Raw genomic sequence first — 26612 nt, 5'->3', positions numbered from 1 at the left:
CCTCTCTGCCGGCTGCCAGGGACACCCAAAACATACTGCTGGGGAAGGTTGAATGACTACTTTTGTGGCTTCCCTTTGCTTCCCCGTCAGTCATTTTTCTGCAAGGAAGCAAAGAAATCTGCGGGGACATAAATTCTGTGCATGTGAAGTCCCCCAGGAGCAAGGCTTTGTAATAGAAGCATGCAACCTTACATAAATTAGTGTGTGTGAGAGACCTTAGAGCTCTCTGAGGTTCACCATGAATGGATAGAATAACTTAAAGTTAACCACCTGTTCATACCCCAAATTGTTAGCTGTTGGACCTTCCTGCTGCTATATTAAATCAAATTGGAGTATATTGTAATGTATACAACAGGTATAGGTTAACTTCCAGAGCTCACTGGTCTCCCACCTCTCCCTCCACTTCCCCATATGGACATTGTTACATGTAAATACCAACTACTGACCAAGTGAAAAGATTTATTCACATAGATAAATAGCTAAGATTTCTACAAAAATACTTGTATAGATAAATGTCCACTAAAATTTGACTTTAGGTTTCATCTCTTGTAATTAGTCGATTTATATTTGGGACTTTGTTGTCAAAAATAGCATTAGTGAATTAGAGTAATAACAAATCTTGCCCCAGAAGGGATTTTTAAGACCTCATATTTTCTTGGTTCCACGAGTTTGAAAGTTTGCACTGTAAGACAAAATGAATTAGCACTTACAGCAGGTGGTCTGCATTGACTGCTGCTGTGGGTTAAGAGAAGGGGAAAAAACCCATTAGAGGAGGAAAAAATCATTGTTTGCATCAGTACTTTTCTGTGTGTGCATTTATGAAAATCTATTAATAAGATCCTCTTCATTAGAGTGCAATTTGCAGAATGAGGCTAGTGAAATTAATAATGTAGAAGAAAAAACAGCTCTAATTTTTACATGAAAACCCTGACTCTGTGGCCTTCCGTCTTAGACTAACGCTCCACAAATGAAATTGAAGTTGTTAAATTCTGTAATCCCAATAATAGCAAATATCTAAACTTTTACAGTTAGCCAAACTTCTTCTTTTGAATGAATTTTCAAGTTCTTGACTGATTCTAAATTCTGGTTTTGTTAAAATGAATAGTAATTTTTAAAAAAATCCCACAAATGTATTTATTGGGTGTAGTCTGATGTTTTGTGGCAAGAAGAAATAATGAGTAAACCATACTGGGCACCTAGAACTGCGTGTTGCTGCTTCATTTAATAACTGTATTCACTAAGTGGGGTGGGGCTGTAGGTTCCCACATCAGCACCACCACTGCTTTCTGCATCTGGAGGGTGCATGGCCAGATTGCAGCAGTGATCCCTGCTTGCCAACATGGCCCATGGGGGCCTCTGGCAGCCAGAATATAGTATAGTTCCATTCCAGTTTACATGAGGGGCCAGTGCAAGCACAGAATGGCCCCATGACCAGGGAGCACACCATCAATTGTTCAAACAACTCTGGCCCAAAGAGTTAAGTTGTCAGGTTTTATAAATATGCCCACAAAATTGATATTCTGAAGTGCATAAAATCAACAAAAGGCAACATGGCCAATAAGGGGTTAATTCCAGAACAGCTTATTTTGTTTTGATAATAGATGCTTTTTTCCCCTGTTTTGTTGTTATATTTTACTATGGATGAAAGATGCCAACAGAATCCTATGGAAATTGGAGGTGATGACTGATCTGAAAGCTTTCCTGTTATTTGTTATAGGAGTTGTGATTCAGTGCAACAAGCAAATAGTAACTTTTTATGTATTGGTGGAATAGATATATAGTATAAAGTTCTGAACAGAAAACCATTCCATGTGTATTTTTGGTTTCTCAACAGGAAGTTAGTCTTGAATGAACAATACATTTCAAGAGTTTAAAGTATGACAAACATCCCCAGTAAGTTATCACACAGTTGGCAACCGAGATTAAGAGTTTCAGTACAGGAAGATCTTTTATTGCCTCTTAGCCAAACAGAAAAATGAAGCTTTTAATCTCCAGATAGACTGAGGAAGATTCAATGACAGTCTGTACCTTGGAGGCAGCAGTCAGAAGGCCTGCTGTACCACCTGGCCCGTATCACACTAGCATTTAATATTTTTGAGATTCATTGTAAGCAGTAACATTTTTATCTTTGTCAAAACTCAATATGTTTTGAGTAGTATGTTTTTGTTACTGTATTGTTTTCAAATCTTGGCATACAAGTGGTTGTAGGTTAGGATAATCTGTTACTTGTAGAGTGATGAATTTCATGATTCTGAAGACTGCTGTTCATACTGCCTTTTTAAAAAACAAAAAAAAACAAAAAAAACAGAGAAAAACTCAAGGCTAGACACTCGATGAAAATTTAGAGGTAGCAATTTAGAGTCAACATACTTACAGATCCTACAAACTTAAAACTGAATCCCTAGCAATGGGCTGGGGCAGTGGCACAAGAGAGGGAGAAAATTGGGGAAATGATCTTTCAGCAATAGCATCTATTGGGACAGTAAAAAGAACAGGAGTACTTGTGGCACCTTAGAGACTAACAAATTTATTAGAGCATAAGCTTTCGTGGGCTACAGCCCACTTCTTCGGATGCATATAGAATGGAACATATATTGAGGAGATATATATACACACGTACAGAGAGCATGAACAGGTGGAAGTTGTCTTACCAACTCTGAGAGGCCAATTAAGTAAGAGGAAAAAAAACTTTTGAAGTGATAAGATAGCCCAGTACAGACAGTTTGATAAGAAGTATGAGAATACTTACAAAGGGAGATAGATTCAATGTTTGTAATGGCTCAGCCATTCCCAGTCCTTATTCAATCCTAAGTTGATTGTATCTAGTTTGCATATCAATTCCAGCTCAACAGTCTCTCCTTGGAGTCTGTTTTTGAAGTTTTTCTGTTGTAAAATAGCCACCCGCAGGTCTGTCATTGAATGACCAGACAGGTTAAAGTGTTCTCCCACTGTTTTTTGAGTATTATGATTCCTGATGTCAGATTTGTGTCCATTAATTCTTTTGTGTAGAGACTGTCCGGTTTGTCCAATGTACATGGCAGAGGGGCATTGCTGGCACATGATGGCATATATCACATTGATAGATGTGCAGGTGAATGAGCTCCTGATGGTATGGCTGATGTGATTAGGTCCTATAATGATGTCACTTGAATAGATATGTGGACAGAGTTGGCATCGGGCTTTGTTACAAGGATAGGTTCCTGGGTCAGTGTTTTTGTTCAGTGATGTGTGGTTGCTGTTGAGTATTTGCTTTAGGTTGGGGGGTTGTCTGTCAGCGAGGACAGGTCTGTCTCCCAAGATCTGTGAGAGTGAGGGATCATCTTTCAGGATAGGTTGTAGATCTTTGATGATGCGCTGGAGAGGTTTTAGTTGGGGGTGAAGCTGACAGCTAGTGGTGTTCTGTTATTTTCTTTTTTGGGCCTGTCTTGTCGGAGGTGACTTCTGGGTACTCGTCTGGCTCTGTCAATCTGTTTTTTCACTTCAGCAGGTGGGTATTGTAGTTTTAAGAATGCTTGATAGAGATCTTGTAGGTGCTTGTCTCTGTCTGAGGGATTGGAGCAAATGTGGTTATATCTTAGAGCTTGGCTGTAGACAATGGATCGTGTGGTATGTCCTGGATGGAAGCTGGAGGCATGTAGGTAAGTGTAGTGGTCAGTAGGTTTCCGGTATAGGGTGGTATTTATGTGACCATTGCTTATTAGCACAGTAGTGTCCAGGAAATGGACCGCTTGTGTGGATTGATGTAGGCTGAGGTTGATGGTGGGATGGAAATTATTGAAATCCTGGTGGAATTCCTCAAGGGCTTCTTTTCCATGGGTCCAGATGATGAAGATGTCATCAATGTAGCAAGTAGAGTAGGGGCGTTGGGGACGAGAGCTAAGGAAGCGTTGTTCTAAGTCAGCCATAAAAATGTTGGCATACTGTGGGGCCATGCGGGTACCCATAGCAGTGCCGCTGACTTGAAGGTATATATTGTCTCCAAATGTGAAATAGTTGTGGGTGAGGACAAAGTCACAAAGTTCAGCCACCAGGTTAGCTGTGACATTATCTGGGATACTGTTCCTGGTAGCTTGTAGTCCATCTTTGTGTGGAATATTGGTGTAGAGGGCTTCTACGTCCATAGTGGCCAGGATGGTGTTTTCTGGAAGATCACCGATGGATTGTAGTTTCCTCAGGAAGTCAGTGGTGTCTCGAAGATAGCTGGGAGTGCTGGTAGCGTAGGGCCTGAGGAGAGAGTCCACATAACTAGACAAGCCTGATGTTAGGGTGCCAATGCCTGAGATGATGGGGCGTCCAGGATTTCCAGGTTTATGGATCTTGGGTAGCAAATAGAATACCCCTGGTCGGGGTTCTAGGCATGTGCCTGTACAGATTTGTTCCTGTGCTTTGTCAGGGAGTTTTTTTAGCAGATGGTGTAGTTTCTTTAGGTAATCCTCAGTGGGATCAGAGGATAATGGCCTGTAGAATGTTAGTCTCTAAGGTGCCACAAGTACTCCTGTTCTTTTTGCGGATACAGACTAACAGGGCTGCTACTCTGAAACCTATTGGGACAGTGAATGTGTTTCAATTTAAAATTAATAAGGAGGAAATTCCCTAAAAAAAATCTGATATGGTAAGAACTGATTGGGACATCTTAAGACAAAGAAGTTTTTTACAATACACATAAGTTACATTAGCATGTGTTTTGTTTTTCCCTGGGGAACATGCTTTTAAATGGGGTCCCACACGTGATCCTGACTGTTGCAATGGTAGTTAGCTGTGTGGTCAAAACTAGGTATTTTGCATTTTGGAAGCAGCTTGTCTTCATCTGTACAACCATAAAAAGATCGCCTTTTAAGTAACTTAAGTTTCCTAATCCTTTAAGAAAAATAATTTCCCTTCCAAAAATGTCTTTGTATATTGTTGGGGGCAGCCTATCATGCTGTGAGAACTCAGTAGCGAGATAGGTGACTCGTTACTTTTCAGATGGTTTTTCTCTTCTGTTGCCTTCTTAACTTGACTGGGTGGTGGAATGGATAAACTTCAGTTAAGACATAATTAAGGTCTATGAGAGATGACTGGCATCAAATTTACTCTTTTGGCAAGAAGCTATTTCAGAATAGAAATAGGATGCAGTGACTAGTTTGCTCTTCTACTTTTCATTTTTAGAGGACGTGCAGTTATTTCAGCAAAATAAATCTATTTTTGTGTTCTGTGTAAGGTATTGATTAACCTTGGTATCATAGCAATGTAGTAAGTTAGTGTGAAGGAATTCCTGAATTGCTATTTACTTAAGCCCCTTCAAAATGAAGAAAATACAAATTACCACAAGTGACTGATACATTGTGAGATATCACCATTTGTCATTCAGTGACTTGAGTATGGAAGATGGAGTCAGGAGGTCTGGGTTTGATTCATGAGTCTGCCATTTACTACTTCATCACACTATGCCTCAGTTTTCCAGTCTATAAAATGTCAATGACACTTGCCAGTCTACATAAAGCACTTTAAAATGTGTAGGTAAATACCACCATATAGGTATTAAGTGTTATATAATAATCCAGTAGGTGTGACTTTTTTAAATTTAAAATTTCAAGAGAATTTTTTGATTTATGTACTTCTCATATAAGGTATTTACACACACACACACACACACACACGATCTTAAAATTTCACCAAACGTTTATTTTATTTATTGGTGAAATTTTAAGATCCCTTAGAAAACCACTTGTTAAAGGGTATATTGTTCTGGTTATATACGTGTTAGTGAAATGCAGTGAAACATGCATTGAGATAAGAGTAGTGAAGTGCAACACCTCACTGAATCCTCCATATTCTGTTATGAAAAAGTGTATCTTCACCCAGAAGCGCATATGCTATTCAAAAGGTTTCACTAAAATGAAATAAATAAAATAGATTGTTCTTAAAATACTTTTATAATCTTAAAAATATTGTACTAATATAAATGTTTATGGTGTTGTGTAATGGAAAAATGGGTTATGGCTTACATTTATTTCATGTTTTGTCTATGGCCTTTTTCTGTTCTAAGTGGGTAGTGTGGACTCATTGACACAACTATTTTATTTGAATATGGATTTGATCTCCTGCACTTTAAAAAATAAATTCATTACAGCAGACTGCAGCTTGTAGTAATAAGAGCTGAAGGTATATAGTTAAAAATTGATCTTAATCTGTTGTGCAGTTATGGATCTAATTATATTTAGAAATGCATTTAAAAGGAGGAGTAGTCAATGAAAGTTTAAAAACTGCTTGATAAAAGATCAGGTGACCTCTCAGATGTTCATATTTGTGGCGGGTTGGTTATATGAAAGAACTTTACCAGAGTGCATAAGGTACGTGGAATCTCTACCTCTCCCTTTTGAAATTCTCTTCTAGGTATTACTGACTTTGTTTTCAGTTTGCTAATAATTAACTTCTATAGTTGATAACTCCCAAACACATGATGATAAACTGCAAAGTAATAAAAATGCTTACTCCTTATGTACAAAGTTATTGTTAATTGAATGCGGTCCTGTACTGTCCAGGTAGGCAGCATTTTTTAAAATACCAAAAAATTTTCTCAAGAAATATTTGTCGTTTACCCTGATTTTTTTTCAAGAAGGCTATATATAGGTCACTGCATTTTTATAGAATTTCCATTTTTATGCGATGAGTAGAGTAAAATAAATTATTGGAAATAAGTAGGGTTTGTTCTCATAAGTACCAAGAAAGTGAAGCCTGATTGAGAGGGGACATGATTTTTTTTTTTTTTTTTTTTTTACTAAGACTCCTTAAACTTTTTTAATACTTGTGTAACTCAAAGGCTTAACAAACATCTGAGGAAAAGCTTTTGTGCTAAATATTCTACATTCCTCTTTTCAGTTAAGGATAGAGAGAGCTCCCAATCCATACCTCTGAGTCCTCCAAAAAAGGCCTCCAGGAAAAGAGGGATGACTAAATTAGACATCTTGATTTCTCTGAAGTAAAAAACAAGCAAGGGATGAGTAAAACTTTTGAGGTTTTTTCATATATAAAGCAGCAGCAAAAAGTGGGCACAAATCCATTTCCATCCCATAAATTATTAAGTCTTGACCCTGTTGAAGTCAATGGTAGTTTGTCGTTGACTTCAGTAGTCAGGATTTTGCCATTTAAGATTTTCATAGTTAAGAAACTTTAAGACAGAGACTGGGATGTGCAACTACCACTGGGAGTTAGAATTGCATGTATTCATTTGCTGCTTTATAGGTATAATCTTGGCTATTTTGAATATTAGAGTTAAATATATTAAATCTTGAATTATAGCATTTGATAAATATTCTGCAATTATTTTTTTGGAAAATGTGTATTGGCTTGTAAGCTTCCATTTTTCCTAGAAGTATTAACTTGTAACAAGTTCTTTAATATAGAACAATATTCTAATTTTTGTAAAAAGATTTAATATTTTGGATATTTATGGCCATAAGTCAAAACAAAAAAATTCTAAATGGCATCTTTCCAGAATCCCATTTTGTCATGGAATGTCAGTTGCATACTAAATGTTCCAACATTATGAAGCATAATTCTGTCTGTATTTGGTCTAATAAAAATACTGCATTATTTGCAATTTGCACATCTAGAACAAAGCCACAGTGTGGGTTTCTAAAATGTATGTAATAACTTCTTAGCCAACTTAAGGTATAATTCTTTTTATTCTACAAAATTACTTTTCCTTGACTTTTCTTATGTAGCAAGACACTGTTCTCATTGACCACTCACTACTTCAAAGTAGAAGATGGAGGTGAAAGATCTGTCTGTGTCACATTTGGCTTTTTTTTCTTTGTCAAAGCCATGGCAATCCTTATTGTAACTGAAAATTATCTAGAATTTGGACTTGAATCAGGTAATTTTATGACCATATTTATGAGCTCTGTTTACTTTAATATCATGTATCAATATTATACCTTCAGATATCTTTTTTTAGAGTATCTGTTTTAAAACAAATTCTATTTTAGAGACATTTTTGAATCTGCATTCCCAAACATCTTTTATTAAAAGTACATCTTGTGTAATTGCCTTGCTTTACTTTAGAGTATTTTTCTGTGTAGGTTGTTTGTTTTTTGTTAACTATTTGTTTACCTTTTTTATTTTTAAACCCCTTTTAACCTCACACAGTTAAGTGAGGCTCCTCTGATGCTGAAAAATTACTTATATTCTTAAAGAATTAATGTAAATTTTATTCATGTTCATAGAGTGCAAAATATCAAAGGGATGTTTTCAAAGACTGCTGCTGCTAATAACCAAGTTTTATTGCATTGTGGCATACTAATTAGCACACGAAAGAGCTAAACCAGACATATGAAAACTTATTTAAAAGATGTTCTGTTTTCTAGCATTTTCTTTCAAGAGATATTCCATGTTTGCACCATGATTTAAAAAAAATAAAATCTCTCTCTCTCTCTTTGCAGGGTTTTCTAATTTTTCAGAAAGTGCAGTGCAGTTTCTTGAAAAGCAAGGTTTGGAATCCCAGTAAGTTTCTGAAAAGTACACCCATGTGCTTTATGTTAATATAATTTTTTTTTACCATACCACTTGTTTTTTGGTAGTGAGTGTTTGTCTCATGATTATTTACTTGTGTGCTTTGCTCTTGTATTGTGTTTATTAATGTGAAAGAGCTGGATCAATGAGACTAATCCAGCTCTGCTTTCAAATTACTTGACATGTCTTGCTTTGTCTAATGCTTTAAGTTTTTAAAAAAATTCAAATAAATGTTAGGTTAAATTATTAAATACAGTTCAAAATTACAAGCATTTTTCTCCTACTACTTTTTATATAACCACTTCATCTTCATATTGCGTAAACCTCGACATACCTCTGAGGATAAGTATTGTCCTCACTGTATGGATAAGGGGACTGAGAGGTGAAATGCTTTGCCAAAGGTTACAGATGGAGCCTGTGGCAGAGATGAGAGTAGAAGTCAGTTTTGGCTCCTAGTTCTGTGTTCAGGCTGTTATTTTATCCTGCCTCTTGTGGAAATATGATCCATCTGCCTCAGGACCCCCAAGTTTTATGTGACTGACAGAGGCATATCCTATAATCAAAGTGATGTTGCTCACATACACTATCACAATAACTATAAATAGTCCCTTTTGCAAGTAATATTTTAAATATATCTGTTTTGTTAATCTATGCTTTAAAATATTTAGAGGATGTCAGTAATACTTACCCTTATATAAAGTGAATTGTGATGACTGTGGGAACATGACTTTGCATTTCTTTTGGGTGTTAATTCTAAACTACCATATTAATATAATATTTTTGGGAAGGGGTATCTGAGGACTCTGGGTCTTAACTAAATCAACCTTAAAAATAACCTCTACTGAACATTTTGCATTTCCTAACCTGCAATCTGTCCTCTTCGTAAATTATTCTGATCGTGCTTTGCTAACTTTTTAATTAATTTTCCAGTTAGTACCTGTCTGTCCTCATTCCCTTTTGAACTTCACTGCAGTATCTTGGCAATTTACAGGCAGTGATTGCATGGTCATGGCGTCTCTTGGGAGTTGAATGAGATGGATTATGAATGCATCTATTGAAATTCTCTTGTATGGGTCCCTAGACTCTATTTGTTGCCCACTATTAATAGTAATCTCTATTTGTATTGCATCATTTAGGTCTTTGATTCTTGCATAATCATGAAGACGGGGGTGCAAAAAGTTCAAATACTTGATTCTAGTTTTTTGTTTAAGTCCATTATACGTTTAGAAAATAATGCATGGTTCAGTAATTTAAAAAGTCATCATCTTGGGAGATAAGTGAATTAGAATTATCCATTTATCTAATGGTGATAGTAACTAGAGTAACAGTAGTTTAAGATATTTGAGAGCTGCTTAGTGGGTAAAGGTTGAATGCAAGCACAATAGCATAACTTAAAACAGTGGCTAATGTACTTTAGCTTTTCACTGTTGATCACAGGTATATCTCTGTCTCTTGACATTGTTTGTTAAATATTTCTGCCAGCTGTTTTTATTCCTTGACCTTCACTAGATTTCAGTATTATTGAAGGATTATTTTTTGTGTTTTACAGTTAATGATGTGTCTTTTTTACAGGTTATTTTCTACATAGTGCCAAACGTACAAAATATATTTCTTCGAAGATTGTTTCTATTTTCTGCATAGAAGTTTTTTCTGGCCTTTTTTTAAATGTACAGTCTGCGTGGGCTTACTCAGTTTTTATTCTAAATTGCCTAATCTATTGCTAGTAATTTCTAGGCTCAGCCAGCCTTGGCATCCTAGCAAGATGGAGTTAAACTGCTTTCTTCAAAATCTTGAATGAATGCCTTTTTGCTGTTTGCCTTTTTTAAAAGTTAATTATTGGGGAGATGGGATGAAGTGTTGAGAAAAAAAACCTTTAAATTTTTTTAACCCCCCCCCCCTTTTTTTTTTAGGGGTCCAGTGTCTAAACTAACCTTCAAATTGTTCCTGGCTGTTCTTTGTTCACTTATTGGTGCTTTTTTGACATTCCCTGGCTTACGACTGGCTCAAATGCATCTGGATGCTCTGAATTTAGCAACAGGAAAAATAACACAGTAAGAGAAAATATATATATACATAGATACATGCTGTTCAGTCTTTTAATATCTTTTTTATGTACAAAGAAGTAATACAATTCATTTCCAATGAGAAACTAGTGATTCACTAGGACTTCCTCCCCCATTTCCCACCTGCTTTCTCTAGTCTTCCAACAGGCCTGCCAGCTTCCTACCTACCTACTCAACCTGTACCGTCCTTCTCTAGATGACCGGAGAGCCGATAAAGGAACGTTCTTTTCTCTCCTTCTTGTATAGGAGCTTCACACTGATTGGTTCTCATTCTCCACTTTGGTCACATTTTTAGGCAGATTAGGAAATGGTGATGGAGAGAGGCACAGCTGCCAGTTTCAGATGTGCACCGTTCCCTGACTGCTTGTAAGATTAGGGGCAGAATACAGAAAGAGAATAGTGTGGAGAGAAGTGGTTTCAGGAGGGCAATAAAGAAAGCAAAACAAAACCAAGCAGAAAAAACTAACCCCTAATTGTCTCTCTCTTTTAACCCTCTGACTGAAACTTGGCAACTTCATTTTATATTTGTTACACATTAAATACATTGCAATTAGGAAACTGTGTAGGAAGAGCAAGTTCAAACTGCAGCAGGCATAGAGTAGCATCTTTTAAAATGCTAAAGAATAAAATGCAAGTGTCATCTTCAATAAGGTTGAATAGGTAAGTGGCTATTTATTTATATAATCAAAGGTATTTAATTGGGGAGTGGGAGTTGACACCAGATTAAAGCCACATTTTCAGATCTAGCTTCTTACCTAGTTAGAGGCCCAAATTCAGAAATGTTTTTTAAATATCCCTTCAGGGTTTTCTGAGTACCTAATCCCCACTGAAAATCCTGGACTGTAATATCCTAATATTTAATTATACTTGTTCTTGGTGACGTATTATATAGAATAAAAATCTTGTTGGGGTGGCTATTTTTAATGTTTAATTTTGATAATCCTTTTAATTTTCTTTCAGCAGCACCATTTTTGTGTGTGTGTGTGTGTGTGTTTTCTGTCGTTACCCATCCACCCCTTTTCCATGGGTTGCTTTGAGTGCTTTCAGCCTTTCTCACACTACTCCAATGGACAAAAATGGATTCTTGCCACCCCTTTACACATTCTTGTTCACTAACCTAATGGTGTGACTTAAATAAGCAGAAGAGCAGGTAAAAGCCTTTCACAAGCTACTGAACTGCTTTGAGCTGCTCCTTGATGCTGTAGTGTTCCCTAGCAACACTGCATCGCTAGCACTGCTTTTTATTTTTGAACCAGTGCTTTACTCAGACTGCATGATGAGATGCTTCTGAAAATACAAATACAGATGGTTTTAAGAGTCTTAATAGCATTTTAATTGAGTGACATCTGATATTTTTAGGATAAATTTTTATTCACCTGGCTGTATCCCCTATAGTATTGTAGCACTTTCTTTAGATATGGGAGTATGGGCAGTCTGTCTCAGCTAATATTGCAGTGGTGCAGTGGCACCAACACTTAATCCTATACCCACTGAAGTCAATGGAAATATTTCCATTTACTGTAATGAGTGCACAATCAAGCCCTTTTGAGGTTGTACTGATGCTAGCTTTATGAGAGGAACTGAGAATGGGCTATATCTTCACAGACCATAGGTTCATTTAAAAAAACAAAAAAAAGTTCATTCTTGTTTTGCATTCCCACAACTTGGTTTTTATTTTTATTTTAACCATCCAGTTTAATTTGCTGCGAATCCAATACTTTTAAAAATAACTATTCTAGAAATGATCTACTATCTTTCTTGTAATGTTTTCTCTCTGAGCGTCTATAATTGTATGCAAGTACCAAATTTCACTTTGAGTTAGTCAAGGTTCCCAATTAAGAAAATCTATACAAAATTGGGAAATTTGACTTGCCAGAAATGATAAATGTTTCCCTGATTTTGCGTGAATAACAAAAATTAATCTTTTAAATAGTACAAAAATATTCATATGTTACTTATCTCACTTTCCACTAATGGAATTGAATATTTTCCATAATTATCAGTTTGAGATACTGAGTTCTTAGGTTAGACATACATTATACCAATGTAGATATTTACAACAGCTGTCATTAACCATGTTGCTGTGTAACATGTGGTTCTTTATGGTTCATTAGAATACACTGAAATAGGAGTTTATTCAAAGTTGTGCACCTTTCACCACAGTATCTAATCATTAATTATCATGAAATTGCATGGCTAATTCTTTTGTTGTTAAAATCCCGTAAGCATGCTGAAGAAAAGAAAAATTCCCTATTTCCACCACTTTCTCACAGTTTTATTGAGAAACTCCCACATTATTTTTAGGCTTGGAAGGATACTCATTCATTAGCCAACCCCTCAAAATGGATAGATAAAAATAGCAAAAACTGTATGAACCTTTCATAAGCCGACCCTCTATTTCAGGGGTTGGAAAACTTTGGCTCCTGGTCCATCAGGGTAAGCCGCTGGCGGGTCGGGACGTTTTGTTTACTTGGAGCGTCTGCAGGCATGGAGCCACTTCCTGCAGCTCCCATTGGCTGGGAACAGCGAACCGCGGCCAGAGGGAGCTGAGGGGCTCCATGCCTGCAGATGCTCCAGGTAAACAAAATGACAATGTATTAGATTCAATGATCCCATAGAACAGGGGTCGGCAACCTTTCAGAAGTGGTGTGCCAAGTCTTCATTTATTTGCAGTAATTTAAGGTTTCATGTGCCAGTAATACATTTTATATTTACAGGGGCCAGCGGATGGAACCCCAGACTGGCAGCAGGCTGAGCGGGGCCGGCGTCCGGGACCCTGGCTGACAGCGGGCTGAGCCGCTCAGCCCGCTGCCGGTCTGGGGTTCCGTCTGCCGGCCCCTGCCATCCGGAGTCTCGGGCGCCGGCCCCGCTCAGCCCGCTGCCGGCCCGGGGTTCTGTCCATCCAGGCTGGCAGCGGGCTGAGCGGGGCCGGCGGCAGGGACACCAGGCTGGCAGCAGTGTGCCACAGTAAATCAGCTCGCGTGCCGCCTTTGGCACACATGCCATAGATTGCCGACCCCTACCATAGAGTTTAAAATCATCAAATTTTGGTGTAGACCCATTTATAAGCCGACCCCCGCTCTTTGATGTGTCCCGGGGGGAGGGATAGCTCAGTGGTTTGAGCATTGGCCTGCTAAACCCAGGGTTGTGAGTTCAGCCCTTGAGGGGGCCACTTAGGGATCTGGGGCAAAAATCAGTACTTGGTCCTGCTAGTGAAGGCAGGGGGCTGGACTCGATGACCTTTCGGGGTCCCTTCCAGTTCTATGAGATACGTATATCTCCATATATATATATATATATTTTTTTTTTTTACCAAAAATATTCGCCTTATGAACGACATACATACGGCTTTCTTCAGCATACATACAAACTGAAGAAAAGATACTTTCATCAATGATTGAAATTTACTGATAGGCAAAGTCAGAAAAGTGCTTTCTGAGTTTGAGTTTTATTTAAGGATATTTACTTTGTATATTTTTACATGTGATGTTTACAACTTTGTATTTTACAGTTATCAAGCTTTAACTTTTTGACACTCAATGTCTACTGGCATTAAATAATTATCTGACTCGCCTCAAATTCCTGCCACTGTGAAAATTTAAATCTATAAAAATTGAAAAGAATGCTTAAAATTAAACAATGATATTATCAGTCAAAATATATTTAAAAAAACAAATTCTGCCAAGCCTCATTATTTTCAACAATTTGGAGGTACAGAAATCTGGATTACCAGTGTAATGATTGTATGTATTAAATATATTTTTCCTTTTCTCTTTCCTTTCAGAACATTGCTGCATATAAACTTCTTGGCACCTTTACTTATGGTCTTATTGTGGGTAAAACCAATCACCAAGGACTACATTATGAACCCACCTCTGGGCAAAGAGAGCGTGCCTTTGTAAGGTTCCTTTTTAACATTTGTTCTGAAGTCTTAGGATCAGACTCTTCACCCCCACTCTGTTCCATTTATGCCATGTAAAAGGGCTGAAGTGGCGTAAAGGGGCCTTAAAATCCATGGTTTTGGCCGTGGAAGGAATCCTTGGCATAGGCCCTGCAGAGATTCCACCATATCCCTAGGAAGCTGCTATAGCATAGGCCAGGCTTGTTTTTCACTGCAGTATTTCTCAAGCTATAACTAGCATTGTCCCAACTCTGTGCACACACAGGTGTCTAGCTTGAGTTATAAGTGGTGCTTTAAGCTTGAACAAGCTGACCTATTATGGGGAATGTGTTGAAGCTCAAGTGCTGCTGACACCTGAGCTGCTAATGTGGTGGTGATGCAGCAGCTGAGTTAGCATAATTCATCAGATACTAATCCAATCACTCTAATAGAATCGCTGTGCTGCTAATCAAATCACTCTCTGTAGTTGGGGTGTTGTCTTGCAGTGTGGTCAGTAGAGTAGCTAACTTCATTTGGAGAGGAGGTGTTCCTACACTGACAGAAAAACCCCTTCTGCAGTGTAGGCTGCATCTACACTATGGGGTTATGCTTGTATAGTCTCTGTGGTAAACATAGCCTACATGTTTCCTGATTTGTATATTGGAGAGAGGCTGCAGTGTTACTTTATTTATTGAAGCTAAGTAATTAGTTTTTATTATTTTAATTTTTTCAAAAAAAGATCACAGTAAAAATAACAGTTTGAAATTTTTTTTACTGTTTTGTTTCTAGAAATAAAAGCTGTCTAATAGCTGTGACCACTTCATATGCCAAAGAAAGTTGCATTGGCAGTGAACTCAATTTAATTACAATTTGAGTTTTTGTACTTTATTCTTTAGTGTTTTTTTTTTTTTTTTTTTTTTTTTTTTAATTAGAAATAAATTGCAGTGACTTGGCATTTAACCTGGCTAGAAGGCCAAAGATATAATTAGGCTGTACATCAGTTGATATTTTACAGCTGTATAGTGAAGATTCCAAATCTTAAAGCATTTGGAATGCATAGTTCTTATTTATTATTCTAGATTGCTTGAAATCTTCAATACTGACAGAACTTCCCAGTTTTTCCCGTTGCAGTCACTTGGATATTTATATAGGCCTAATGCTATGGCATGAGTGGGAAGTGTAAGGAACTAAGGGAGAAGGGAAAATTGTATATTGCTTGAACATGAGCTATATAAATAATTGTATTTAAATATTTCCTTCAAGACATGTCAAGTTGTTTGTACAGATAATATGTAAACAGATACATAGCATTAAGTATATATAGGGTAACTTTTGGAGAATATTACTATGCTGTTTTGATCTACAGAATGTCAGAAGCAACATTTGATACGGTACGACTGTGGATAATTATCCTATTGTGTGCTTTACGGTTGGCCATGATGCGCAAACACCTGCAAGCCTACCTTAATTTAGCACAGAAATGTGTGGATCAGATGAAAAAGGAGGCTGGCAGAATAAGTACAGTTGATCTGCAGAAAATGGTAAGTAGAATGGAACAAAAATGATAAATGCATGAAGTGATTCACACACAAATTTTATCATAGCTTGTTGGGCACAACACATTGCCCTTTCCTTGTACCTTTCCACAGGCTCAGAATTCACATCCAAAAATCGTAAACTGAGAGGTTTCCTGAGTGTAGGTGTTTTTTTATAAGAAGGCTCCCATTGCAAGGGGAAAACCCCTCAAATCCAGGAAATGCAGAGTTGAACTGATATTTTCCACACACCACAGCCACACAGCTAAACTCTGCTTCCTTTGCTCCATGTCCTAAGGAGTCCCTACAGGCAGTCACAGTACTGTACCTATCTCAACCTTTTTGTCCAGCATAATCTCTGGCAATCGGCTACTGTATTTCCTAGATGAATGGTGCGACCACAGACTTCTGCAAAGGTCTGTGGAGTGTATGAATGAGTGGTGATTTGGACTTATGGTGGGCACAGAGGAAATGGGTGGCTTTGTTAGGAGAAGCAAGGGTGCTGTTATATTCCCACTTCCACAGAGGCAAAGGTAAGGTTGTATGGCTGTATAGTGTGCTAAATGTGCGCAGATCCTTGAACTGTGAAAGGAACTATATATAGTATAAAATGGAAGAGATTTTTTTTTTAAATGTAAGGAGCGGAATGAAAGGGCAATTTTGTAAAAGTGTCACAAAAATATACTAGCCTGGATGTACAAGTACTTGTCCATCTTGTTACCATGATAACACTGAATAATTATTTCTTTTAGCAGTCAAATTACTATAACCAAATGGGTGGATAGAAATTTGTAAGGCCACTATGCAACTATTTGGGAGGGATAGGCTCATTTTGCAGAGAAGTACTGAGTGCAACATGTTAATCAGTCCCATGGGAGATGTGGTATGGAAAGTGTCATATAGCACAAAAATGCTCTTTTCTATTTTAGGTTTTTTAATAATAGTACTTATCACTATGACCATTAGTGTAGTATCTGTGTCACCAGCAAAATATTAAGCAATGGCCGTAAAGGGGCTTTGAAGGGGATTTCTGGCCCATATTTTTTACTCAGAAGCATGGTGACTAGTGTAGGGCTTCAGGATTAAGGTGGATTTATTCACAGGGCTCTTCTCATGGTCATCAATACCAGAATCAGTCCAGTTGTTGCTGCTAGGAACCTCGGAGTTCTCTTTAATCAGAATCTTTCTGCACCCATATTTCTCATGTTATCTGGAAAATGCAACATCTTCTAAATATCTCAGTTAACTACAAGTTTTGTAATTTTCATATAGCAAAAATCTGTTCCATACATTGCCCTCTACTTCAGTCTTCCAAAATCCTCCTTTTCAGTCAGTCCAAAGCCACTGAACAAAATAAATTTTTGTTTTATCTTACTGTTTATGTATCACCTCCACTCTTTTTGGTCTTCTGTTGCTGTAACCAGGAAATGATCCTTCCAATCCTTTTCCTTTATTGGTTGCTACTTTTCTGTTTGATCATATTCTATCAAAGGGGGAACAGTCATCTTCTTATGCTTTGGTTCCATGGTTATCATACTTCCTCTTCAGTACCCAGTGTTTTGGAACTCTCTTCCCCATACTGTCTTTTTGACACGTTTTCATCTCAAAACCCTTCCCTCTTTTTAGTACTATTTTAAAGAATTTCATGCCTTTTCATCCTCTAGGCAAGGCCAATATTTTGTTCTCACTTAAGATGTATAGTTGACTTTTTCATTGCTGATTTTGTTTTTTGACTTTTCCTCTTATTTCCCCCCGAGCCCTTTGGGTCAACAGTTGTATATAAATATGTAATGTAACATTAGTGATTAGGAGAGGAGGACCTACTCCTTGTGAAGAAATAAAATAATTTAAAAGTGGAATCCAATAAAATATTATCTAAATCTGAAGTGAAGATTCTTTAAGTGAATTCTGTTAACCATTTGAATTAACCATGGAGCTTCTATTTGTATTTCTCATTTTTTCTGACTATTTTCATTTACTAATATCTTACATTGTTAAACAAAAGCACCTAAATCCCATTTTCCAAAAGGGACTTAGACCAGGGGTGGGCAAACTACGGCCCGCGGGCCACTTCTGGCCCATCAGACGTTTTTATTGGGCTCTCGAGCTCCCGCCAGGGAGTGGGGTCAGGGGCTTGCCCCGCTCCGCCTGCCTGGCGGTCTCCAGTCCCCGACTCTCAATTCCCTTGATGAGCACCATCCTCCGGCACGCAGTGCCACACTGCGCAGGCACGTCTTCACCCTGCCCCTACACGGCAGCACGCCTGATCCCTTCCCGGTCATGGCCCCACCCTTAAGAGCCTCAAAACCACCCAGGGGCCACACCCATCCCAGCTAGGATGCCTCTGCCTGTGGCAGTGCCTGGTACGGCTGCCTTGGTGTCACTGCCAGCAGGGCCCCTAGGAGTCCCCAGTGCCTCCCCAATAGAGTCCCCCTCCCCCCACGCCACACCCCATGAGTGCCCCCCCACCTCGGTAACATCCCTTATAGAGCCCCCCCATATTACTCCTCCACCGGGCATTCATGGCCCGCCATACAATTTCCATACCCTGATGCGGCCCTCAGGCCATAAAGTTTGCCCACCCCTGACTTAGACCCTTAGGAGCCAAAGTCTTATTGAAAGACAGTGGGACTTTGGCATTTGCCTAAGTCACTTTTGAAAATGAGACTTAGGTTCTGAGTCACTCCAGCACTTTTGAAAATTTATCCAAAGTACATTAACTTTCAGACTACTTTTTAACAAACTTCTAGTGTATAGAAATACAGATCATTGAATGATAGGATTTTTTTAGAAAAAGTGAGATGAATGGTTTTTTTTTTAACTCTGCCTTTTGTAAGGAAATAACTAGTAAAGTAATGAGCTCTTTAAGTATTATGAAACTTTTATTAAGGCTGAAATTCATCATAAAAAGTCTTTTTGAAGACAGTACTTTAGACACTAAAAATCTGGTGGGAAAAACCTTTAGAATGTAGCTTCTCTCGTAAGGATCACATTTCTTTAAGCTGCTCCGTTTTACTGACAGTTGTATTTAAATGTTTGCTATGATCATTCATAACATGTCAGCTGTGTTGAGATTTTTTTGCACATGAAGTCACTCATAAGGATTTTGTTGGTTTCAGGTGGCCCGAGTATTTTATTACCTTTGTGTAATTGCATTGCAGTATGTGGCACCTCTGGTAATGCTGCTTCATACAACTCTGCTTTTGAAAACACTAGGTAAGCAAAATTTGATAAAGGAAAACAGTGCATATGTTTACTAAAAAAATTTCTGATCCTATTATGAAAGGCTTTTATCATTTTATATCTGTCCATTAAAAGAAAGCATGTGTAACCAATAATATACAGAGATGTTTCCTTGTCATTTAAAGCAGTAGCTTTAAGACTATTCTGTCGTCTTTCTGATTTTAAGACACCTGTTAACCAGATGTTAATTCCTATTTGTGATTGATATTCCAACAGGCAAACTATTTAGTATAACAAACAAATTGAGATGTTTTATGTATATTGAAACATGGATCTTTTTGTTTGTTTATAAAATGTAAAAAACTATCAATGATGCTTTTTACATGTATCATTTTATGGAAATCTGTTAATGAAATTTTCTAAAATTAATACAAGTCTTATCCTTAAAACTGCATGGACTTCTTGACCATTATTTGTAAATGAGGCATGGATTTTCTTCTAGTATTAATAAAAGAATAGAGCAACACCAGACCATCATGGAGGATATGTCTTACACTGTCTTACCAGATGTACTGTAGTGAAATTAGGGAGTCGACATCAAGCATGTTGCAATTTTATATTTAGAAAGTTATTTAGAAAGAATTTTTTGTATTTCTAATATGTCTAGGGTACTGCTGCTATATTTATAGACTTGACCGAAGTAAAAGGAGTTGGAATCTAGTTGCTTCATTTATTATCTTACTTTTAACAGGTAATTATTCCTGGGGCATCTATCCAGAATCTAGCTCTGACTTTCCAATGGAGAACAGTCCACTCCCCAATTCAGTTTATTCTGAGTCTCCACCTGCTGATGGAAAGATGAAGGTAACTGTAGTACAAATAACAATGGCATTGGGCAGCCTAAAGAACATTTTCACTCCTCTCCTGTTCCGAGGACTCCTGTCTTTTCTCACTTGGTGGATTGCTGCTTGCCTCTTCTTCACAAGCCTTTTTGGGCTTTTCTATCACCAGTATCTGACTGTGGCATGAATAATCAGCTCACAAAGGAAATATCTGAAGTTAACTTCTCGATTCAAACCCATGTACCCCAGAGGGGCTGAAGAAAAAAATGGAAGAATGCATACGTGAAGAAAAAACACATATCAGATTTTATTCTTAAATGCTTCCTCTGTATTCTCAGGGTGAATATTGTTGTTTAAAATCACAAGTGGGTTTAACTTTTGTTACCGAATGGTAGGTAACTAACTGCTGAATTATGGTATTGGAACTGTGACTAACCTTTTTATGTGGCTGATATTGGAGGGCTAGTTAAAAAGGTAGCGCCTGTGAGTACCTTGCTTTCCATTAACACTAAGCTGCCCTCAAAACTTTGTATATTACTTTAGTCGTTGACTGATGACTCTTTGTGGTATTGAGGTACAGGTAACACTAATGGTGGCTGCCTAGTTAAACAATCTTGAAACTGAGCCATACAATGGGAAGAGAAAATAATTTCTGTTGGAACGATATTGATCACTTTTCTGTGTGAAAAGCAAAAAAATCCAACAGGACAGAAGAAATACTGTATATTACAGTAAAGAAGGCTATGTAATATTTGAATTTAGGGTAGGAACAAATGCATGGATTCCGCAAGTATTGCTGCCTAAGTAGTGCAGGAATGCTCATGCTGTAAGAAGAATATTCTAAAAATATATATTGTCTCAATCCCTGCAGTCATTTTAAAGTAATGAATGGCCATATAAACCCTCGCAAGTACAGTATTGGTGCTACTATTGATCCACAAATTCCATTTGGGTCTTTAAAATTTCATTTTTCCAGGTAATAGACAAATTCCATTCAATTCACAAAATAATTGGAATAGATTATCAACACTGATCAAAGTGTTTAAAAAGAGTAACTATAATCCTGCTGAGTGTGTATGTATCTGTAAGTATATATATAAATATATATTATATATTAAATATATAATATATATGGAGTCTATAAAAATAAATATTGAATCTTTAAGTTGCTGAATGTATGTTACAGGGCAGTGGGACAGGGACATATATGTACCTAATAAGTTCAAGATCTCTTTTTGAATTAAAATTAAATTTTTTTAAAAGTTCAGCTGAAAGGGCTATTCATTTTTGGTGCCTCTACAAAGGTACTTAACTTTAATAAAGAACCTTTGCAATTTTGTTGAAAGAGATTCACCCAGAAGTTGTTACTCTTATCTTTCCTGCTCTCTGTGATCTTCGTTTGTTAGTCTAATGTGAGATTATCCTGTTGATGTAGAAATATTGAACATCTTTTAGTCTCAGAAATGTATTTTCTGTACATTAATTTTAAAATGTATAGTAAGGAGGAGTAAAGTATAAATTTGACAAGTTTTGTTTAGTTTGAATAACAGATCCTAAATTGAGTACTTTGAGAACAAATTAGAATGACAATTTTTTTTCAGTTGCTTTGTGTATACTGTAATCAGAAATGTGGGATTGGGAATTAATTTTTAAAAATCTTAATTTTACTTTTAAAAAAAAGTGCACTGCAGAAAGATATCTGTGTTTAGTATGACGAAGTAATATTAGCCATACATAGAAAATATGGGTAACGCTTTTGGGTTTCTTTGAATTATTTGTGTAAAGCTTGGAATATAGTAAACAGAAATGGAAAGACTGTTAGAAAATGTTTTATTTAAATGTTGTAAATCTGTAATATGGGAAAACAAAGCATCAAAGAATACTGAAAATTAAGGATCTGAGAGAGTTATCAATTCCTCTCTCTCCATCAAATGGCTTTGAAAGCATTCAAAAATATTTTAGCTCATTTGCTGTTACCTTAATAAGGTTTATATACTGCCACCTCTCACCTGCATCCCCCGCTGCGTGCACACGCCCTCTTAAATATCCTGAAAAACCTCCAGTAACTCCAGTTACTGTAGGAGTATAGTACTTTATAGCTAACAGTGCTATAAACTTCACTTGTACCCTAATTTTTAATAAGTGACAATGGCATCCACTATCTGAATGGCCTAAAGAATATTTGACTTCATAAATTCAAAACTTGAAACATTCTGACTGCAAACTCAGCTTGCGAAGTTGTATCAATCTATTTAAGAAGCTTGTCATTGCAACCTGAAGAGTAGCAATGAAATTTAGATTCTGAAGGATACTTAATCCATGGGAAGACCTGCATTTCTATTCATGAATAGAATTTCCATCCCCATAGATTTGTTGTCACTGCTCCTAACTGAAAATTAAGTGATTATATAAGACTTTTTTATATAAAAGACGTGTGTGTCTCTTATATAAGGCAATTATTAATATGGTTGGGCTTTATAGAGCTAACAACAAGTGTCAGATGTCTTGCTCTTCAGAAATAACACTGATCAAACTGTTACACCTGGAGAACTGACATTGATACATCAAGAAACAGCTTGATTATCTTTCTATCTTTGTTCTGATTACCATTTCTAGCCATTGCCTCTTGAATGTTGCATCCAACTCTGTGGTTCTGCAGGTTTCAGGTTTGCTATGGGTGGAAGATATTCTCCCTTCAGTGACTTTCGTTGACTTAGATCCTGCATAATCCAGAGGACTTCTTGTACAAAACCTATGTAGGTCAGAAAATCTTTCTGACATGGGGGAAGTGGACAAAGAAGAAGGGGGAAAAAAGGACATTACTATAGTGATGAGTATGGTATAAAACACATCTGTTGACCTATCGCTGAATGGCACCTTCATGAGCAAATGAATAACTTGTCTTGTGCTTCATCTTAAGTCATTTGTGGTTATCTTTTACCCTTGTGTATCTGTCTGCCATTCTCAGTAGTAACCTGCAAAGAAAAAGTAGGTTTGTGCTCTTTTTTTAGTTGTTGCATCTTTATTATGTAAACAGAAGGCTTATCGGGTATGTACTTTGGCAGGAGTTCTCCTTTCTTACATTACAATAATAAAGTTTTCTTTGTTTCTTTTGGAGGATTATATGGACAGCTGCAGAAAACTAATAGGTTTCAGAAATATAAAGCAAGTGAAACCTGACTGAGGGAAAGCAGTTTTTAGTCAGGCTTAAAATGTTGTGTGGTCTTCTTCATGAATTATCTCTTTCTGAGAAAAAGAACTGGGAGATAAGATGTCTTTGGTAAAGATTCAACAGTCCTGTCCATTCAGTTAAGAAGATGTAGCTTGTGATCCTGAGGACTTGACTGAAGAGTGTGATTTTTAAACCCACTAGTTTACCTAAATTGAAGTTTGTGTTTTAACTGAATTTGAGTGGCTTATTTCAGTTTAACTTGATCTGTTTATTTTTAACAAGGTTAAACTAAACTGAAATAAGAATAGCAAACCATGAACTTGCATCAGTTTAACTAAATTGGTTTAAAATAACATCTTTTTAGTTAAATCGGTAGGAGTGTGTGTCTAAATCAGGCTTGAGACCTCTGAGTTCTCATCAAAAAGTAGGGAAGACCAGCCATGACATTCCTGATAGGAACGCTTTTTAAGCTTACAAATGTTTTTTATACATCATAGGAAAGGAGAAAAGGTCATAAACCAGTATTTTTCACTTTGCAGGGCACCTTGGAGTGCCTTTTGGGCTATACTATCATCGTGTAGATATTTCAGTAATTGTAGAGGTCTTCAGGATTTCCCAGCTGCCTAAAAGTTTGCAGTTGTTTGCAACCACAAATTCTGGATCCTTTTTTATTTTTTTTTTTGTTTTTTTTTTTTTTTTTTTTTTTTTTTAAACCTCTTTCTTACATAAGAATCAACCGGTACAACAAAGGAAAAGGGCATGTGGTATCCGTGAGAGAGAGCAACGAGCATTATATGGAAGAAGAGCTGCCTTAGAAGATTCATTGCTCAAACCCAGTGTTACATAACATCTATTATTTATTCAAAGGAGATGGCGAACTTGTGAACAGGGAGCCACTTATGCCCTAATTGTAAAGTCAAACTTACCTAGAAGCAAGCATTGTGCCATGAAGATACAAGTTAGCTGTCTAAACCACAATGCTCAACTTCTGAGTATATAGTATGGTTATTGTATACAGAAAATCCCAGCTAATCTCATCCAAACAGCTATCTCTCTTTGTCAGCCACCTTTGGGTGCAGAATTCACCATTGCTAATTGATGTCTTAGGTTTAATATTTTTAAAAGTAAACTTATGACTATGAAAATTGTTTGTCCTCATAGATACGATATTGTGAAGTTAGTGATGCTGTAAAATGGAAGCCCTTATACTTTTTTATTCTCAAAGACCTTAGTGTTACACTTTTCCTTTTTAAGTATTAGCTCGCTTTCCATAGAGGAACTTTGTGTTATGTCAGCCAAATAGCCCCCAAATTTAGTACTGCACATCGTCTATTGCCGTTGTTTTTTTCTCCCCACAAAGCTACTAAACATTTTACTCAAGATTGAAGAACAATGTCCACAGTAAAAATAGAAATCATGAATGAAAATACTCAGGCAAAAGGAGCTGAAGTGTTTTATCATAAGGAAATGTTCCTAGGTCAGAGTGGGATCTTAATAAAAGAAAGACAGCAGATTACTAGTGTTCTAAATTTTAAGATGAACATTTACTGTAAAATAACAAATAGGTAAGACTGTTATTTTAATCTACAGCTTAAATCCCCAAAAGAAGTATTAGGGGCAAAATCTTGGCCTCTCTGATAAAGACTTACTCTGGAGAGTACAAGTGTTACAGAAATATTGGATACACTGTCTTGTTGTTGGGCAAGATGGCTCAGGGCAGCCAGTCACGCTGTACAGTGACATGCATGTTGCTTGTCCTTTGAAAAGCATCAGTGTGCTTGCCAGTAGTGGCAACATTGTGGTGTGGTACCTAGTCATCATTCCCAGCATGAGGTTGGAATGCCCTCCTGCTGCTGTGGGAAGGGGTGGATGGGAAAAGCCTCCGTAAGTGGTTCTTACTCACTAGCATACCCGCATTGCACCAGTCAGGATTTTGCTCTAAGGCTTCCTTACTGCTTAACTTTTTTTACAAGGAAGTTTAAATTTCACTTTTCCACGAAGTGTGTAACTTTTCAGGCTATTTGCTGAAGCCAGAGAAAAGTAAACCACAACCCAAGTCCTTTTTGAAATCTCCCATTATTGGTTGTCAGGAGAATGATGATGTACTGGTCATTGTTTTGAGAGCCAGTATATGTATTTTTATTCCTTTGTTGTAACAGTGTTCTTAATGCAAATTAAATTTATTTGTAATGCTGATGCCATGGAACATGTCCTCATGTTTATTCATGTTAGTGCCTCCAATTAGATCAAATGTTTCTACATGTTGATTCTTTTTTAAACTTGAAGCCCAGATTGATGATTTTGTAACAAGTATAAGCTTAATAAGCATAATAAGTATATACTTAATAAGTATAATTTATAACAAGTACAAGCTTGGTATCAGCCTGTAAATACCAAACAGTTCCTTAGGTTCAGTTTCCCATTATTCAAAATCAGGGAAGGGAAAAAGTTGAGATCTGCAATATTTCTTAACACAGTATGTTCATGACTTTGGTAGTACACTCCTGGGTGAATTCTGCGCTAAAAAATTAAAAATTCTGTGCAGAATATTTTAAAATTCCTCATATTTTGTAAAAATAACGCCATATAACCATGCCAGTTTCACTTATTTTGGTAATTTATTTAAAACTACAATACAATGCATGGAGCATGGGAGTGGGGAGTTTTGGAAGAAAACCCCAAATTCCCTTTGTCTAATTGTAATGTAGTTAGGTTTGACCCTTTATTTCTCGTTATTAGTCAACAAATATATGCATCCATATGCTCAATATTACATTATAGGCAACTGAAGAGCAAGTAAAGACTGGGGAGTCAAACTCACAATTTATATTCGCTACTGACCATTTCCAGAAAGGCCGACGGTAAACAGTTCTTGGAGCACATTTTGATAGGAAAATTTTTCAGTCCAAAAATTTAGACCAGTTCTAATCACTAAAACACTATAAGCATTGATAAGGTTACTGTCATTTACAATAAGGCTCCTTTACACTATTCTGGCAATGTAAAGGAGCCTTAAAACTTTTACGCCTGTTTTATGCTCCCAGGGGGAATTCACTAAGAATGGGATCAGTTCACTAACAACTATGGGAACAACTTAGCCGGCAGGCTGCTACATTCTGCTCTGCCTGAAGGGATAGAGTCTACCTCACGCATACCTCCAAACACCCAGAAGCCCTAATCCTCCACATGGGATTCACCACAATAGGGAGTGAGAGGGACAGAGTCTCTTTTGCTTGCATGTCTGCACACCCAGCCCCTCCCCCCCCCCCCCCCGCCGTGATTTACATCTCCACTGGCTGCTCCAGGCACCCAAGCCAACATGCCCAGGCCGCCTGAGAGGGGCGTGTGACTGCTCTTGCGGCTTCCCTTTGTTTCCCTGTCAAAAGTCATTTTTCTGCAGGAAAGCAAAACATTTTTGCAGGGGATATGAATTGTACACGTGCT

The 26612-nt window shown here is 37.2% G+C and overlaps 1 protein-coding gene across 1 annotated transcript in view; it reads left to right on the top strand.

The window, feature by feature from the left end:
• Positions 1–22039, top strand: part of TMEM161B (transmembrane protein 161B) — a 71613-nt gene extending 49574 nt beyond the window's left edge. Inside the window, exons 3-9 of the mRNA XM_024199624.3 lie at positions 7707–7858; positions 8424–8484; positions 10404–10544; positions 14341–14454; positions 15803–15977; positions 19091–19187; positions 19906–22039. Coding sequence (XP_024055392.3) covers positions 7707–7858; positions 8424–8484; positions 10404–10544; positions 14341–14454; positions 15803–15977; positions 19091–19187; positions 19906–20183 — 1018 coding nt within the window. The 3' untranslated portion in view covers positions 20184–22039. The remainder of the gene's footprint in view (positions 1–7706; positions 7859–8423; positions 8485–10403; positions 10545–14340; positions 14455–15802; positions 15978–19090; positions 19188–19905) is intronic.
• The last annotated feature ends 4573 nt before the right edge of the window (positions 22040–26612 follow it).

Source organism: Terrapene carolina, unplaced genomic scaffold (assembly GCF_002925995.2).
Source record: "Terrapene carolina triunguis isolate 2854851 unplaced genomic scaffold, T_m_triunguis-2.0 Scaffold69, whole genome shotgun sequence".
Taxonomy (NCBI): Eukaryota; Metazoa; Chordata; order Testudines; family Emydidae; genus Terrapene; species Terrapene triunguis.
Note: the sequence above shows the minus strand (reverse complement) of the source record. Positions and strands in the feature narration are given on the sequence as shown.